The 17,902-nt window shown below is 44.1% G+C and overlaps 1 protein-coding gene across 5 annotated transcripts in view; it reads right to left on the bottom strand.

Moving 5' to 3' along the window:
- The window catches only part of SDK1 (sidekick cell adhesion molecule 1), a 715,898-nt gene that overhangs the window by 449,840 nt on the left and 248,156 nt on the right, over positions 1-17,902 (bottom strand). The window contains exon 1 of one of the 5 annotated variants that reach the window (XM_074345584.1): positions 16,621-17,398. The exons of the other annotated variants lie outside the window; for them this stretch is intronic. Coding sequence (XP_074201685.1) covers positions 16,621-16,768 — 148 coding nt within the window. The 5' untranslated portion in view covers positions 16,769-17,398. Of the gene's footprint in view, positions 1-16,620; positions 17,399-17,902 lie in introns of those variants that run through there. 5 annotated transcript variants of the gene reach the window in all.

Raw genomic sequence — 17,902 nt, 5'->3', positions numbered from 1 at the left:
GCACACTGTCTCTCTCAGTGACTTTCAGGGACTATCGCCCTGGGATGCCGCGGATTCGCAGCGAGGAAACCACACAGCCACGGAGAGAAGCAGCTGCTGCCCACACACCACCACCCACTAGGAGGACCTCACAGACACGTGCAGTGAAGGCAGCCAGACGGGGGCAGCTCACAGCATGGGCTCCCGGCCACAAATTCACACAAGTGCAAAACCGGGCACCACCAGCGTGTGGTGTCAGCAGTCAGCCCGGGTGGGCGTCACCTCCGGGGGACGGCGTGGTGGGGGATGCGTTTGGGGGTGGCTTGCGGACAACAGGTCAAGATCTCTGTCTCGATCCGGTTCCACGGGCACCTTCACTGCATGAAAATTCACAGAAAATCATTCCACGTCTGCCTTGCGCAATTTTTATATGATGCGTCAATTTTTTAAAAAATGTATGAACACAAGAGACTTACTTTCAGGTCTAGTTCCCTCACAAATTCTCAACATGACCCTGATCAGGACACGTGGGTTCCTGTTTCTTCATCAGTAAAATAAACAGAATTAGGTGACTTCTCATTTTTCTAATAAAACCCCCAGGGCACACCTGCATAATCTGCTTCCTGTCAGGCCTCCTACCCTCTCTACTCGGGCAGAAACACTCCAGCTTGCTCTGCTTTTAACTCTGAGCCAGGCTAAGCCCTTCCCTGGCTCGGGGCCCTTTCCCACCAGGGCGCTCTGCCCCAGCTCCCAGAAAGCGCGCTCATTCCCAGCCTTCAGCCAACAGGGCTCTTCCCCCCAGCACGCCCTGACAAAGCGTGCTCCCACGCCCCGTCCTGATCGCTCCTGAATTCCTACACCAATGCCAGGAACAAGGGAGAAGCTGAACGTCTATTTGTTGGATGAATAAATATAGAAACAATTACACAACAGCCATAGCTAGTATTCACTGAGGGTCTGCTGTGCTGGAAGCCGGTCCAAGTGCTTTACCGGTGTTACCTTACTGAACTCTCACAAAAGCCCTAAAAATAGATGCCATCTTCATACCCAGCTCACAAACAGGCAAAGAGGGGCCCAGGGAAACTAACCTGCTCAAGGCCACACAGACAGCAGTGGTGAAATGATGATTTAACCCCAGATACTCTGTTCCAGAATCCAGTCATTCTACACATTATGGTCTAAATGTCACAGGTTTCTCAATAGAGAAACATTTTTTCCTCAAGAATCCAAGCTTCAAATTTTTGATAAATTTGTGGAATTACTAAACTGGACTTTTAAATTAAATTACTGTTTTTTTTCAGCAAATAAAGCATCAAATAGCATATCAGTGCTGAAATCGAGACTATTTTTAGGTTAAACTGTTGTACATATAGCTGGTTTCTTCTGTACTGAATACATAGAATTTAAATGTATAGAGTTTATTTGCCATTGTGTTGGTCACTGTCTTCCATAACTGATGCACTGGTAATACAATATTACCAGTCTCTTAGTGGTATTTATCCAAATAAAAATGGTTAAATTGCATCTGTGAGTGTAATAAGAGCCTATAATAAGGAGGTTTGACCTAGTCAGTGAGATGCCACTCAGGAGCTAAGAGCTAAAAGATTAGTAGGTAACAAATACTCAGACATTGACGTGTGCAGAGGCCCTGTGGTGTTAGCAAACATGATGTGTAAGCTTGGGAAATACAGAAGACCGAGAAACAAGGAGTTTTGCAGGTTTAGAGAGAGCGGACGGAAGCAGGGCGAGCAGGGCCCAGACGGCACAGGGCCTCGCAGGCAAGGCAAACACTCATCTCATCTCCACATCATCCCCGTGTGAGTTTCAGCGGTGCCCACTGCACATTTGAAAGTGTTCTCGTGCAGATGTTAAATTGTATGACCACACTATTTATGGGCCTTGGTCAAAGGTGCTGTCAGTACAATTACGACGATGATGACGAACTATTATTACTACAGGACAGCAGGAAGCCTCTGAAGGGGCTGTGTAGTTAAAAGCTCATTCTGGCTGCAGCATGGAGCAGGAATTCAGAGGGGCCAGAGGAGTGGGAGGGGACCAGTTAGGAGGTCACTGCAGCAAACTCAGGAAAATGCTCCAAAAAGTGGTGGTGGCAGAAAAGATTTCATGATGGACTGAAGGTGGGAGTGAAGGGGAAAGAAGTGTCAAGGAGTCTCAGATGTCTGACCCACACAATTTTCTGTTCAACAAACACACACTGACGCTGTTATCAGCACTGGGAACACGAGGATAAGACAGCTGGTGGCCCACAGAGGTCACGGGCTAGGTCTGGTGCGGGAGCAGAAATGGTGAAGCGTCAGGTGCTGTGACCCAAGTATGTAACACAAAGGCAGGAGCAGGCAACCCTGTCCCGTCCCCAACGTCCCACTTGCTCCTGCCACACATCAGCCACTCTAAGTTACAGTTCAGCAGAATTATTCTCAGACTTTGATGGTCAACTGTGTGCCCAGTTTCCCGTTTTGCTGTGCACTTCAGCTAAAGCCACCCGCACTTATGGCCCAGGCAGTCTACAAAGCTGCACTGCAGTGGGTACAGCTTTGGTACCTTGGGACTGACTGAGGTCCAAGCTGTATTAATGCCCTGTCATTTGTAGTAGCTTCAACCGTAGAAAAGGAAGTGCCACTTCTTATGGTCCCAGCGCCCTACAAGAATGAGTCATCAGAAATACATCTTTTGAAAGAAAAAAGCTTCACAATTGGCGCCCAAGAATTTGAATTTGGTTTTACAACTGACAGATCACCAGCGATTTAATATATGACAGTCTGGAATATAAGTGACACCGTCATAATTCCATCTTCACAGATTTCACAGTTTACTAAACATGCCTATACCGTGTACGAATTACGCCGGGTAGTGCGATCGAGGAGGAAGAAAGTTTTTCTTAAAGAATAGTTTCGCATAGTTGGCAAGCCAATTCCTCGTGATCCCAATGCCTGCAGAAATAGGGTTAGCACAGACACTAACATTTACTGAAGGGAGAAGGGAGGATCCTCAGTGTCCACGTTAAAATGACCAGCACAAGCGTTTTATCATAGATTCGCCAGTGTGCGGGAGGACAACGGAGTTCTCGCTCTGAGCCCAGCACTGCTTACCACTGACACATACAGAGTAGGCACTGAAGAAAAGAGGGCTTAACGGTAACAAAACATAAAAGCTTTGGTGGAGAGAAAGACAGACAGAAGGATTAGTACTCAGGTCTGCACACACTCCTACAAAGGCATGTGATCTTACATACCTTAAATGGAACAGAAAAGAGTCCGAAAGGATCCCTGAAGACAGAGATAACTGAGTTACCTCCGAGACAGGATTATCAGACGCTGACCTGGGGAAGAGCCAACGGTCCCCCTGACGCCCTCTGAGGTGGGCGGGGGGTGGGGTGTTTTCCCAAATAATAACTGACAGAGCTTCCCTTCCTCAGGAAGAACGAGCAGAGATTAAGTATGCTTCGGTATTATCGCAATGAACAGTATAAGACCTTGAATGAATTACTGAGAAAACCTGTGAAATTTCCATTTTCACATACTTTTTAAAAAGAACATAAAATCATTTATGAGAGAGAGAGTCTCGTCTGTCTGGATAATACAGATTTAAGGTCCATCCAACAGGGAGAAATGGACTTAACGTTCTCGCAAGACAACGTCATAATTTCATGATGGAGAAGTCTCTTCCCTAAATGGGCTTTTAAGGTTTTCAGACAGTGTAGATGGACTTTACTGTCCAATACGAGCATAATCTTCTGCTCACCTAGCACGGAGCCATGAGCCCCTTGCCACAGGACAAGTCACGCCCACAGGGAAGCGGGGGGACAGGAAGCCCCGGAGCAGAACCGGGCCCCTCGGCTCCAGGCTCTCCTTCCATGGGTCTGAACCACCTGCTCCCAGTGGAATGGGAGGATGTCTTACCAGACACTCTTTCATGGCAGAAGAGGCAGGAATCAACTATTAGGTGCCAAGAAAGTCAAACTTCAAGTGATTCTCGTGATGCTGCCCAAGAGAGCTTCAGCCAGGACAACAGACAATCGCGATCTGTTTGGTGACTTCCCCTTCTCCATTTTAAAGTGGCAGTGAGTAAGGAAATAATAAGAATCGACCGTACCACAGATGGGGGCGTGGAAGCGGGGAGCCCCCCATGCTCCGAGGAGGATGGGTGAGACTTATGAAGCTGTGGACCAGGCGTGGCTCCAGCCAGGGGGACGGGAATCGCAGGGCGAGGGGAGCAGTCGGCTGGGGCGGGACCCTTTATTACTCAACTCTGCTCTCTCGACAGCTGAATTTCCCAGGGCGACTAATCGTCTGGTCTAAGCCACTAATCTTCTTTTCAAAACTTCTTTTATGTCAAATTCAAACATTTTCATGCCCCAAGCTTATGAATTTACCACTAAGGGAAAGTTTTTATTTTTCAAACCCCAGTGAGAAACAAAAGCACCAGGCATAATGTATCATTTGTGAACCACTATTCTGAAAAATGTGGGTAGGAGATCCTTTCCTGGTAAATACAGTTGTTCAGATTTCAGCTGCCGGCGGGTCATTATGTACACCTACTGAAGCCAGGAGCTTAATCTCACAGGAGGTGCTGTTTTTTCTCACAGCAGTAGTATTAATCTTTTTAAAACAACTGTTGTGCATTTCAAACGTGATTTCCGAGGCAAAATTTAAATATATGATCAGATATATTCTTCTACAGTTAAATATGCAAATATGGCAAGGTGACCCTGCCATGCTGAAGGGTGATCCTCTAAGATAACTGTCCTAGGACAAAGTCCCCCGTGTACTTTAGGACGTGCTGGTTCAGTCTGCACTTTCTGGGACCACCCACGTAAACCCTTTGCTGGTTAAGCTGAAACGAAGCAGGAAAGGAGGAGAAAGAAGGAGGAAGAAAAGGAGAAGGAGGGGGAGGAGGAGATGGAGGAGGAAGGGAGGAGACAGCGGCTGTATCATCCCAGCTAATTCTCAGGCTTCAGTCTTCTCGCTTATCAGAAACACTTACAAATATTTTCCAGTGATAGATTTCCAAATATAGTAGGATGTCCCATCATATTCTACGGGTCTTAAAAAAATTAGCCAGCTTCTCTGTACGTCACTTTATAGATTGCGATGGCTGCCTTGCGAAATAAATGAGTATCAGAAATTTCAGGGCGAAAGATGGCTACAATGAACGCAAACATCTAGATCTGGTGTCGAACACAGTAGAGCTGACCTACCAGGATGACTACAAGCAAAAGGGTGTTCTCATACTGCTACCCTCCCTCAGGCACCTCTGACAGGGCAGGACTGGAAGTCTAACTGTGAGTCGGGTCACCACCCTGCCCTGCAGCATCTCTGACCCTCACACCTTCCCAGTGTCTGCTGAAGAGGAGACATGAGACAGGTGCACAGCAGCTCCTGCCCCACGATACGGAGGTACTTCATCACCCTCAAGGTTAGGGTCAGGGTTAGGGTTAGGGTTCGCTGATGTCTCCTGGTGGCTCTGGGGATGCAGCCGGTCCCTGCCCCGGGGAGTCATGGCCCAGGGAGCAAGAGGCTGGCCACAGGCACTGCAGGAGGTAAGAGCACGAAGGTCTGAGGTGGCCGCTGAAGGGGCTCAGGGGGCCCTGGCGGAGGGGTCCGCGTGGCAGCCGGGGCAGACGCTGCAGGGGCTCCTGCGCCCAGGGAGCCCGGGGCATGCTGACAGGCCCAGGCTCACGGGGCTGGGGCTCCGGCCTTACAACATCTCTCCGCATGCTGCTGCAGCCGCACGGTGGCTGCCAAAGGCTTTGGAAGTCTTGTTAAAGAACTGCCCCTCTCCTTGTACAGATGAGAATTTTTTTAGATAAATGCACTCCTCACCCCAGCTCAGAGGGAACTTTCATGAGCCGATACGACTGTGTGTGTGTGCCCGGGCCCAGCTGTGAAAGGGGGGCAGGACCCAAGGCCTCTGACACGAGCAACGGCCTGAGGGGCGGCAGCGACGGCTACGCTTGGCTGGGGACAGATCTGGGGGGCCAGGGGCCAGGACACCTGAGTACACGGTGAGCGGAAGGAAGAGACTCTCTTCTTCGCTCCTCTTCCCACTGTCCTCTGGGGGGCGCTGTAGTCTGAGGGAGGAGGTGGAGGAAAGCAGGCACTGTGCATGCCTAGATTTCATCATTCTGGACTCAAAAGTTCGTCTGCCAAGTGTGGGATTTCCTCCAAGTAGAGCAGTTGTCTGCATGTTCTCCTGGTACTTGGGCCTGTGCGTGTGAAAACAGGAAAGCAGGAGGGGTCCCGGAGATTTCCATTAAACAGTACTGTGAACAGCTTGCTGATGCATTCAGTCGGGGGAAGTCAAACTGATTATCTCTGTTTTCCCTAAAATCAATGCGAATTAACAGCATATTTAAGGGAACTCATGGGGTAAAACTGCCCTTCCAATATCTTCCCCTAAGAAACCATTCAAGCTTTCAGAGAGATTAATCGACAGTGAAGCTGATGGGAGAAACAGTAAATGGTTCTATTTATGTACTGGTTTGATCCTGCGCTCTGCTAATCTATTTCAGCATATAAATTAATAATAAGAGGCAGTGGGATAAAAACAATTCCCCTATTTCTCCAAACTGAAATAAGCCCCCAGCTCTCAATATTTTACTTCAAAGTAGAATTGCACTAAATTGTCGTTTCTATGGTTTGTAGTGAAAAAGCATGACCGACCAAAATAAGAGAAGAGTTATCAGAAATAACCAATCTTTTTATTGAATATGGTACAGTATTTCTTTCATATAATCCTAAAAACCCAACTCATTAAATAAAAGGCCATAAAGTCCAAGAAAAGAAACTCAGATGAGATTTATCTTTCCCTGATCAATGGTGACGGGTGAGTCTCTGTCACATGTGCACTGTCATAAATACTGGGACTCAAAAGATCCCTAAACGGTGAAGGTTTCATTTAAACCAAGAAAATTACATGGGAAAAGGACTTCTGAAGGATATCTAAATTCAGATAGATAAGGCCCACTGATATTAGCAAAGCTACGACGAACCATTGGGGTTTCTCAGAGAAGTGCCCGTGCATCCCAGCAGCTCAGGGCAAGGGCCCTGGAGCCAGACTGCCGGCTTCGCCCCAGCTCCACCCGGACCAGCTCTGTGGCCTTGGGTAACTCAACCTCCTACACTTGCGTTTCCCAATCAACAAAATAACAAAACCAGCTTTTTTTAGAGCAGTGGTTCAACTTATAAAAAAATTCGTGATAACCCCAAAATTCTTCTTTATGTGAGTTACAGCTTCCTATATTCATCATATTAGAAAGCAAAATTGAGAACTTTTCATATATTTATTAACTTAAAATAATAACATTAAAGTTATTATATGTTATCATAAAAAATATATTTTTGAAAAATAACTGTATTATCCTGAACCAAAAATATTACTGAAAAGAGTGGCATTGTTTCATATTTTTTTCCAAATTTCTCCAATGTCTGGCATAATAAAACAAAACTAGATTCTCAGATATGCTTTTGCATTTAGTCTCTTGCAATTATGTTGTTTCAAATTGAGGGATATGAAAAAATCCAGCCTCCCACAGATGAGTAGTTTGAAAAGGGAGTGTTTTAGCAGCCTTTTCAGGTAATTGTGACTCTTCTTGATATTGCACCACAACTGAATGAGTGGTAGTTTCAGAAGGGTGAGTTGCAATGAGGAATGTGATCAGAGACCATCTTTTTCACTTACTAAAGTGAAGCTTTACTAAGCTTCAAACTATACGGAAACAATTAGCAACAACAGTAACAATAAACAAGACTACCCTGAAATTAAAGAAGTGCTTTCCTTAGTTTGGCGCGCACAATGGCTGCTGCAGACCGCCTCGCCTCTCACTACTTCACGCTATTCAGAGAAGCTGTAAGTGCAGATAAATAAACTTGGGCAGCTTCTTCCTTTTTATCAAAACAGCCAATTGATGAAGAAAGTTACTAGGAACATTATTTTGCCTTAGTGTCCTGGCTGCAAAGTTCAATAGGTTTTGGGTGATCTCCTGGGTTCTGTTATATTAGTGTACAATTTTACAGAACATAGGAATTTTTCAGGGTCACATATATGGAATAATAAGAAAAACACATATGATTCAGATAATAATAAGTGCTATAGAAAAAATATGAGAGGAGAGAATCGGAGGAAGAGGCTGCAGTTTTATGAGGAAGAAAAGGGAGGTGTTTCATGGTGAAGGTGGCACTGGGTGAGGATCAGAAGGAGCTAAGGAAGGGAGTCACGCACTTGGCAACAGACAGCATTCCAGCAGCAGGAAAAGCGAGAACAAAGGCTTGACGTGCAAGTAAGCCTGGTGTGTCCCAGGAATGGCAGGAGGACCTAGGAAAAGCCGAGCACAAAGCACAGCCAACCTGTCTTTGACAAAGGTGAAAAATAAATTCCATGGAGCAACTGAAACTGGAACCTTTAAACAAGTGGTGATGGAGAAACTAAACATCCAGAGACAAAAAGATGAACCTCTACTCAACCTTTACATGTTACAGTAAAAATTAACACAAAATGGATCATGAATTTAGGTGTAAAACTATAAAACTCTTTAAAGGACAAAATCTTTAAAATCTAGAGTTAGGCAGAGAGTCTTACACCTGACACCAAAAGCACAACACAGAAAAGAAAAAAAAAATGACAAATTGAACCTTATGAAAATTGAAAACTTTCATTCTGCAAAAGTCCCTGTGCAGAGGATGAAAACATGTGCATACCTTAGGAGAAAATATGTCCAAACCATGTACATGAAAAAGGACTAGTATCTAACACATATAAAGAACCCTAAAAAGTCAACAATACAAAACAAACAATCCAAATAGAAACTGGGCAAAAGATATGAACAGACATTTCACTGAAGAGGGTCTACAGATGACAAGTATGCACGTGAAGAAATTCAACATCATTAACCATCAGAAAAATGCAAACTAAAACCACAGTGAGTTATCAGTACACATCTATCAAAACAGCTAAATTCAAAAATTGTGACAACACTAAATGCTGATGATGTATAAAAACAAAAAACTGACTCACTCAACCATTGCTGTAGAAACAAAGTAATACAGCCACTCCAGAAAACAATTTGGCGGTTTCTGCTAAAAATTAAACATATAACTACCGTGTAACCCAGTAACTGCACTCTTGAGCGTTCATTCCAAAGAAATGAAGACAGTCACACAAAAACCTGTACGAGATGTTAACAGCAGCTCTAGTGATAACAGCCAAAAACTGGATACCATCCAGATGTTCTTCAAAAAGTGAACGGTTTTGCAAACCATCGTCTGTCCTGGCACACTACTCAGTAATAAAAAGGAACAAACTATGCATACACACCACAACCTGGATGAATCCCAGAGAATTTTGCCAAATGAAAATAATGTAATCCCCAGCGGTCACATATGATCCATTTATACAACATTCTTGAAATGACAAAACTATACAAAGGGAAAACAAATTAGTGGTTCCCAGGGTCAGGGATTTGGCAAAGAAAGGGCAACATGAGGGACCTTTGTCGTGATGTAAATGTTCTGTCTTGGTGGCATCAGTGTCAGGACCCTGGCTGTAACAGAGAACAATAACTCTGCAACATATTACCCCTGAGTCAACGGCACAGGGCCCCCAGCTTCTCTCTGTATGATGTGTAAGAACTCCATGTGAATCTATAATTACCTCAAAATCAAAAAAATTGATTAAAACAAATGCTCTGTTAAGATAATGACTATGAAAGCCACAAAGTAAGAGGAAATATTCCGGTAACATATATGAAGAGACTTATAGCCAGATTATATAAGGAATGCCTACTACTCAATGATAAGATGAAAAGGTATAAATAAAATGAACAAAAGACTTGAAACGCACTTCACAGAGGAAGAAATACAAATAGCTAACGAGCAGACAGGAAAGTGTGTAATGTTATCCGACAGTAGGAACGATAATGGCCAAACTGAAAAAGACAGACACTAAACGTGGACAAATATGTCACAACTGCAACCCTCCCCCTCCTCACTGGTCAGAGTGGAAAACCAGCACAGCCACCTGAGAAGAAGGTTTGGCAATTTCTTATAAAAGTAAACACCTACTCAATGACCCAGAGATTCCAGGTCTAGATATTTATTCAAGAGAAAAGAAAGCAAATGTCCACATGAATAATTTTACATGGACAGTCACAGTAAGGTTAATTATAACACCCTAAGCTGGAAACAACAGAGATGCACATCACCGAAAACGAACAAATTGGTAAATTCAACACCGTGGAGGAATTTCAGACATTATGCTGGGCGAAAGAAGCCAGACACAAAATTGCCCATATTATATGATTCCCTTACTATGAAATTTAAGCACAGGTAAAATCAATCTATGTGCAAAGAAATCAGAAAAATGGTTGCTTACAGGGATGGAGACTGACTGGAATGGACCTAAGGAAATTTGATACGGTGACAGAAATGTTCCAGTTCCAGACTGAGGTGGTGGTGGCATGAGTTTATACATCTGTCAAGACTCACCAAATTGTACACTTAATATGTGTGAATTTATAAATTTTACCTCAAAAGTCCTTAAGGCAGCCATCTATCCATCAGCTCAGAAATAGAGACAATTCTTTCTCAGTTACTGCCTCAAACTGCTTTAAGGCAATGACTGATGGCCACTCTGGGGGTCACCAGCACTCTGAGACACCCTCCTGCACTGCCATGCTAATGAGATTGCCTAGAGCTCCTGAATTTCCTGTTCTCCCATTGCTGTTTAACCCTTTACATGTCTTACTTCCCAATCACATGGAGTCAACAAGGTGATAGCTTCTATTCATGCTGCCAGTACTACTACCTACCTGACAATGATAGAGCATCTACTGTGTACCAAGGAAGGAATGTCTGAACAAATAATATCTCAGATATCCCCACAACAACCCCAACAGATGGGTCATATTTTTAAACGCCCATTATACAGGTGAAAAAAACTGAGACAGAATGTGGTTAGGTAACTCAGTCTAGATCACATAGTAATTGGTACGGTTAAGGTCAAATACCACTGTCCCTAACTAATTCCACCACCATACAGTTGGCTCATTGCCCTTCTGGTTCCAATGTAAACCAAAAGTGGATAGAAATATAGTTGCATGATTAAACGTCAACATTAGGGTTGGCAAGCTTTAAATCAGGCAGAGTGGCTCATGTTTCTGTTTCAAAATCCATAAAATGTACACACAAACATGCCCCTCAGCCCAGACGAAGCTATGTGCAGGAAAGCATTAACACAACAGCAGTCAAAGATCATCAGTGCCGTAGCCAAATGCTTCCTGCAGGGAGTGTCCAGTGGACAGGGCAAACTGAGGTATCAAAATGAGTATATATAATTTCCTATAAGCTAAATTACATAAACTCACCTATCCTACAGAAAAACCACTATTATGTAGTTGATTGAAAACTTACATCATTCAGGCAAGATGAAAAAACAAACAAAACAAAACACAACTGGGAGAAAATTGGCTGCATCTGACTCCAATCTTCTGAGAGTTGCTGAGAACAAATTGTAACTCACTGTGGTGGCAAAAAAGGTATTTTCCGTGTTACTAACCACCAGTTTTTCAAACTAAAGCAAGTACAGATGAAATCAAACAAAATGATCTCTCTACACATAAACCTATTAGGAAACGATGAAATTCTAAACTCTAAAGCAAAGATGACTTGCTTTATCTCGAATTACATTTTCTCACTGTTAATGAGAATCACGTATCATTCTTTAAGTACGCTTGACTTAAAAACTCCTCTCTCGCCATGGTTGCAAACTTTATAAAAGCAAGAACTGACATTTCTAATAGCTGTGTTATCTCTGTAACAGTAAGAACTTGTCCTTACACTCAACAGGGTATTTAAGCTAATAAGCACAGGAAACATGTTCAGCAGCATCAGTCATTAGGAAAGTGAAAATCAGAATCATAATGAGAAGACCTGTTCCAGGCCACCCACTGCAATGGCTGTAATCAAAAAGACAAGTAAGAGCAAGTGTTGGCAAGGATATGGAGACCCTGGAACCTCATACAATGCTGGTGGGAATATAAAGTGGAAACAGCCTGTCAGTTCCTCAAAATGTTAAACCCAGAGTTACCATGTGACCACAGTATATGTCCGAGAGAAATAAAAACATATGTCCACATAAAAAGTTGCACACAAATATGTAGAACAGCATTAATCATAACAGTCAAAAAATTGAAACAACACAAATGTCTATCAAGTGATGGATGGATAAGCAATATGTGGATGGACAAATAGTGTAACATTACTCAGCATTAAAAAGGCAAAAACCGGATACATGCTGCAACATGGACGGACCTTAAAAACACCATGCTAAGTGAGAGTGGCTGGTCACAAAGAATCACATGTTCTGTTATTATATGAATGTCCAGAATAAGGCAGATCTATACAGACAAAGCAGATTAGTGGTGACCTGGGGACAGGTAGGCAGGGCAGGGAGGCGAAGGGGAGGCAGGAGATGGCTAGTAGGTACAAGGTTTATCGGGGAGGTAAAAAATTAGATTATGGTGGTGGTTGCACAAGTCCACAAACATATTAACACTTTGCATTTGCACTTCAAACAAGTGGATTTTATGGCCTTAAATTTTATCTCAATAAAGCTGTTAAAGTAGTACATTTAGGAAGTAATAATAATGATTTTTGCTAAGCCTGTTGAGTACTATTATTCTCACTATTTTGCAGATGACAAAATCGAGGCACAGAGGGGGCAAGGATGTGCTCCAGGTACACAGCTGGGAAGCGGCAGAGCCAGGACTTGCGCCCAAGGAACCTCGAGCAAAGTTTATGCTCCCACCCCCTGTGCTTAGGTCCTCTTGAAAAGAGCCACTTCTGTCTGTGGGTGTCAGCAGCGGCCAGTGAGCAGGAGGAAGGGGAGACAAACTGGAGGGGACACAAGAGAGGACAACAAGAGAAGGATGGAAGGACAGTCAGCTTAAGTTCGGACATACATTCATGAAAGCTAAAAGACTCTGCCCTGTGGACAGGGAGACCAGGTCTTGGGCAATGCTGATGAATGCAATTGAAGAATTAGAAGGAACACTATCGTGGGAAGGTGTTTTCAAAGCTTTCTTCAAAATAATCATGTTCCAAACAAGCAGAATTATACAAAAGTCAGCTGAGTACTTCCAGAGCCACCAAGGTCTGTGAGTATAAAGAAAGAATTAAGAAGAGGGGCAGCGGACTCACGGTCACTGCCCACCGGGAGAAGGTGCCAGCCCCAGGACTGAGAGGCAAAAGAAGAGGTGGCCTATGCAGATGGTCCACACTGTCCCCATGTCCTCTGCACTTGAAAGGGAGGCCCCGGGGCAGCAAATGCCAGGCAGAAATAAGTGAAGGCAGATGCCCCTTTCAAAAGCCCTGCGGCGCCGAGAAAGCAGCATTACTGCACAAGTATGTTCTTAATGTCGAGAAATAGGCCTTAAGATGAGTTAGACTTCCCAGAATGTACCGAGCCCCCGAGCCCCGGCCACAGACGCTGGATCAACCCCACTGCTCTCCGCAGCAGCAAGGCGGAGGCAGGACGCTCCTGGGCACCCCCGTCAGGCTCCAGCTGCAAGGCCGCTTTCCGGGTGCAGCGACCGTGCTGGGATGAGCTCTCTCCCCGCTGCCTGCCTCCACTCCCCGCCTGCCTGTTGGGGGAAGAGGGGCAGGAGGGCACCAACTCTGGATTACTCATCCCCCCCCACCCCGCTACTTTTCACCTCCACCCCAAGTATACTGATAAGCAATGAGTTAAAAAACCCTGGGCCAAACCAGCCAGTGTTCCAAAAGCACACAGTAAACATATGCTTTCAAATTGCCAGATGAAACATTTAAGATGGGGCCATCTCAGCTGCTTCTGAAGTTGCGACTTAGCCAAGTTCTTTTTTGTCTAAGAGCAGTGCCATTTACCTAAACAGGGCTTCCACAGCAGGAGCCCCCCAGCTCCAGCAGCCTGCTGTGCACCACACAATGGCCTGGAAAGGAATGTCTGGTCGCGGCTCAGAAAGGAACCAGAACACCAAGATAAGCAAACAGGATAAAACCCCAGCTTAGGAAAAAATAAATAAATAAGCTTCACTGGGCAGAATCATCAGCAGCCACACACAAACAGCATCACTAAAATGTCACAAGGATGACCAGGAGGTAGGAAGGAAGAAAAGGGCAGTGAGCAGAGGTTACAATTACTTGGACTATTAAAAGGCCTAAAAAGAGAAGGCAGTTCCTCAGATCTGCAAGGCTTGAACCTTGGGTGTGCCTCCTAATTTTGCAAGGATTCTGTGTTCTGAAACGTCTGCATGTAAGGGGGACTGGCAATTATATTCAAAACGGCATGCAATCTTTTTATGACAGATAGCTGACATTTTACAGTAAGACATCATTTTGATTTCAAACTGTTGGGTGATTCTTATAATGACTTAAGGAGCTCTAAGGAAATAAAGTGTCAGCAGGTGGTCAGTCAAATACTAAGAAATTCCTCACTCCACAGGCAGTAATCAGGTTGAAATACTTCCGCCATTACTTCCAAAAATAGAGCCAACAGTAATATGCAGGCCTTCCCAGTTTCAAAACTGTAATTTCCACAAATGGTAAAAATACATTCATTTGTTTCTGCATGAAACCATCAATAGACTTGTTTGTGATCTATGTCAGGGCATCTAAGAAAAATAGCTTGGAGGGAAATTTATTTAAATCGGTGCTTTTCAAACTTTGGACCCCATCCTAGGCTTACTAAATCCCATCCTGATATGCTTACTAGTTTGAGAATCACCCATTTAAAGATTTTCCTCTCTTTGCACAAATTTTGCAAACATTTAAAAAAATGAGTTTCATGTTTGAAATACAAAAAAAAAAAAAAAAAGCCATCAATATAAGTACATCCCAACACGTCCATGTGCAAAGATCACCAACAGCTTCCAGCAGCTGTGGCCCCAGCATGCTCATTAACCCTTTTTCACCCAGCAGGGCAGAGCAGGCCCAGAGCAAATTCCACCAAGAAACAGACACCGGAAAGTCATTCAGTGCATGCTCTTTCGAAGGAGGAAGCCCCAGCCATCGCTGTGATTTGTTTTTCTGAATGTCAGTACGAGCAGTCAGTGCAAAATACTTTAGCTTTATGACTTTCACAACATGCCCAATGCCAAGGCCCCTGGGCAAGCACATAAAGGACGCCCAGAAAGGAATTAATAACGGCCAGGCCTCCCCTAGGTGGCCAGTGATCCTCCCCGTGTCAGTCAGATGAAAGTGTGGAATTAACAGCCAGGTCCTGCCATGCCCTGCAGGCTCAGAATGGTTTAAAAAGGGTCTATTGGGAGGTTTCAAAAACTTAGGTCCTGGCACTCAGTATTATGACGCTGCAAAGGAGAAGGGAAATCTTTACAGCGACTGCCATCTAAAGCACAAAGGCTTCGAGGATAAAGGGCAGCACTGAACTGCCTGTAAGTCGGCCTGAGCCGCCTGCTCGGGGTTTTACAGCTCCAAAGGTAAATGTGAAAATACTCCGACCTACCTTTTAAAAAACAAGCAGATGTGACTACGGAATGATTATAGCTGTGGTTCTTAGCTTTGGAAGCACACGAGAATCTCTGGAGAGTTTTAAAAAATGCTAAAACCCAGGCCACCCCCCAGACCAATTAAATCTGAATGTCTGGGGCTGGGGCCCAGGTATCAATATTTTCAAGCTTCCCTTGTGATTTCATTGTGCCACTAAGGCTGAGAACCATTTAAGGGAACTGAAGATAACCACGGACGGTTATCTGACATGAGCAATCTTCCCCTAAATATGTTTAGACTTTCCGTTTTGATTAATAGAACTCAGTTGCCTAAAGCAAGAAATCACTGTGACTTAGTGATTTCAAACTTATTAGTATTCATTTTTCAGAAGCTAAACAGAGTATTTTAAATAGTCAATTCACTTCTTCATTAAATTTGTTTATTTGCTTCATTAAATTTCATTAAATTTGTTATATAATTTAAAAAGAGTAAGGTCTTTGTTCCACAGAGTTTGATTTTCCTATTTACCCATAATCCGCCTTCTCTGTTGTGTTTTGTCTTTAGCATTATTCATTCACACTTCAATCAAAAGAAAGGCAAAGGAAACGAAAACAGAGGAGAAGATGAAAAGTCTAAATCTACTCATTTTTTAAAATGTTGAACCAACTAGAATTCAAAAAAGACTATATGTTTCTGCTTCAAATCTGCTAAAGTTCAGCTTCACCCAGGAGTACTCAGACAGGTGGAGAACTGGTCAGGTCCCCCTGAAGCAGAACCTCTCCCTGCTGCAAGTCACACATGTGAGCTCCAGCCATCACCTGTGTCAGCCCACGCACAGCTCGTTTCCCCTCCGCCCCAAGATGTATTTATACTTCTGCCAACATGAAGTCAGCCTTTCCACTCACTGTCACTTCTGTGTGTATCAGAGCACAGCACCACATAATTAAATCAAGAAGCATATACTTCCAGAAAAGTGGAGACTCTGATCAGCACAAAGACTGAGAATCTGGAGAAGCTAAAGATTCGATTTATCCACACTTTTTGTATTACTCAAATAGTACAGTTATTCAAGAGCTCATTATGCGAATAACATCACATTGTCTTCCAAGAAGAGTGGTCACCGCAGCGGCGCTAATAGCACCTGTAAGAACCAGAAGGAGACGTTCCGGCTGTGGAGACGGTGGTGATGGCCAAGAAGAGTCCAGGCCCTGGCGGCCCAGGGCCACACTGACTGTGTGAGCAAGTCTGTTTGCCCCTCTGAGTCCCAGGATCTGCAAGATGGGGGTCATAATCCTGCCCGCATTGTGGTGAGGATTAAACACGTCGGTATCTGTACAACAGCTGTTAACTAATATCAGTACAAATTAACTCCTGCCCTTCACGTCCGACTCACTGTTCCATGTCAGGAAACCAAAGTCCCAAATGAAAAGGCAGCTCCTTTTGTAGTAAATGACAACTTCAAAATCACTTCTGACAGGCAGACGCCATGTGAAAAGGACCACGGAGACAGGAGAGCAAACCAAATGCACGCTTTGACTCTTTTCTTTCTTTGCTGGATCACCCACAGTCATGACCCAAAGTAGCTTGCTTTTGTCTCGAGTTTCCCTCATCTAATAAATTACTTTACTCTAGAACACAGCAAGAAGAAATGAAATCAGCCCGATCCAGATGTTGATAAGCCCCGATCAACTGAAAATGACTAATTCTATCACCAGTGAGGTGTCCAAAAGGTTCCATTAAATCTTTTTCAACATCTTTCTCACACTTGGTGTTAAGTCATGGCTGAGAAGACTTTCCTCACCTCAGCAACGAATCCAGGAGCACCCCCAGGACCCCAGCCGTGGGACCTGACCAGCACGCACACTCTCCTCACACAGGTCGCCCAAGAAGAGCTCCGTGCTTTGAGTCAGGGGTCATTCACAAGCGCACTTTCTCGGCCAGAGGCTTTTCCTGTTTGAATGTTCCTTTGTTCTTTGTTTTTATTTATTAACCTGCCATAAAATGCAAAACTGTTCAGGATGGACTTTACTCATTAGTGTCGTCCTGAAATAATGATTTAACCTAAATCTGCTAAGGCTCTGTGGACTGAAGATAAGTACTGCTGGAAATATGATGTTATTAATCCAATGCTATAAACCCCACAGTTAGACTTTTCACCAAGTCACTCTCTACCTAAATAATATGCATACTTAGCTTTACGGAACCTTATATTTGGCGAGCAAATCAGATTGTGACAAGCCACTTAATTTCTCTGCAAATCAGCTTCCTTATCTATAAAGTGAGAATAACCGAGTAAAGGACTCTGGGTTCCCAAAAGACTGACCTAGGGTTCCTCAAAATGCTGAAGATCTGTGGTACACCTGAAATAGGATTCAATTTACCAAGAACTGATCTACCCGCAGCTTTTCAAGAGCAACTGTATA

This window comes from Camelus bactrianus, chromosome 18, assembly GCF_048773025.1.
Source record: "Camelus bactrianus isolate YW-2024 breed Bactrian camel chromosome 18, ASM4877302v1, whole genome shotgun sequence".
Lineage (NCBI taxonomy): Eukaryota > Metazoa > Chordata > Mammalia > Artiodactyla > Camelidae > Camelus > Camelus bactrianus.
The sequence above is the reverse complement of the archived record's forward strand: the minus strand, read 5'-3'. Positions and strand labels throughout refer to the sequence as shown.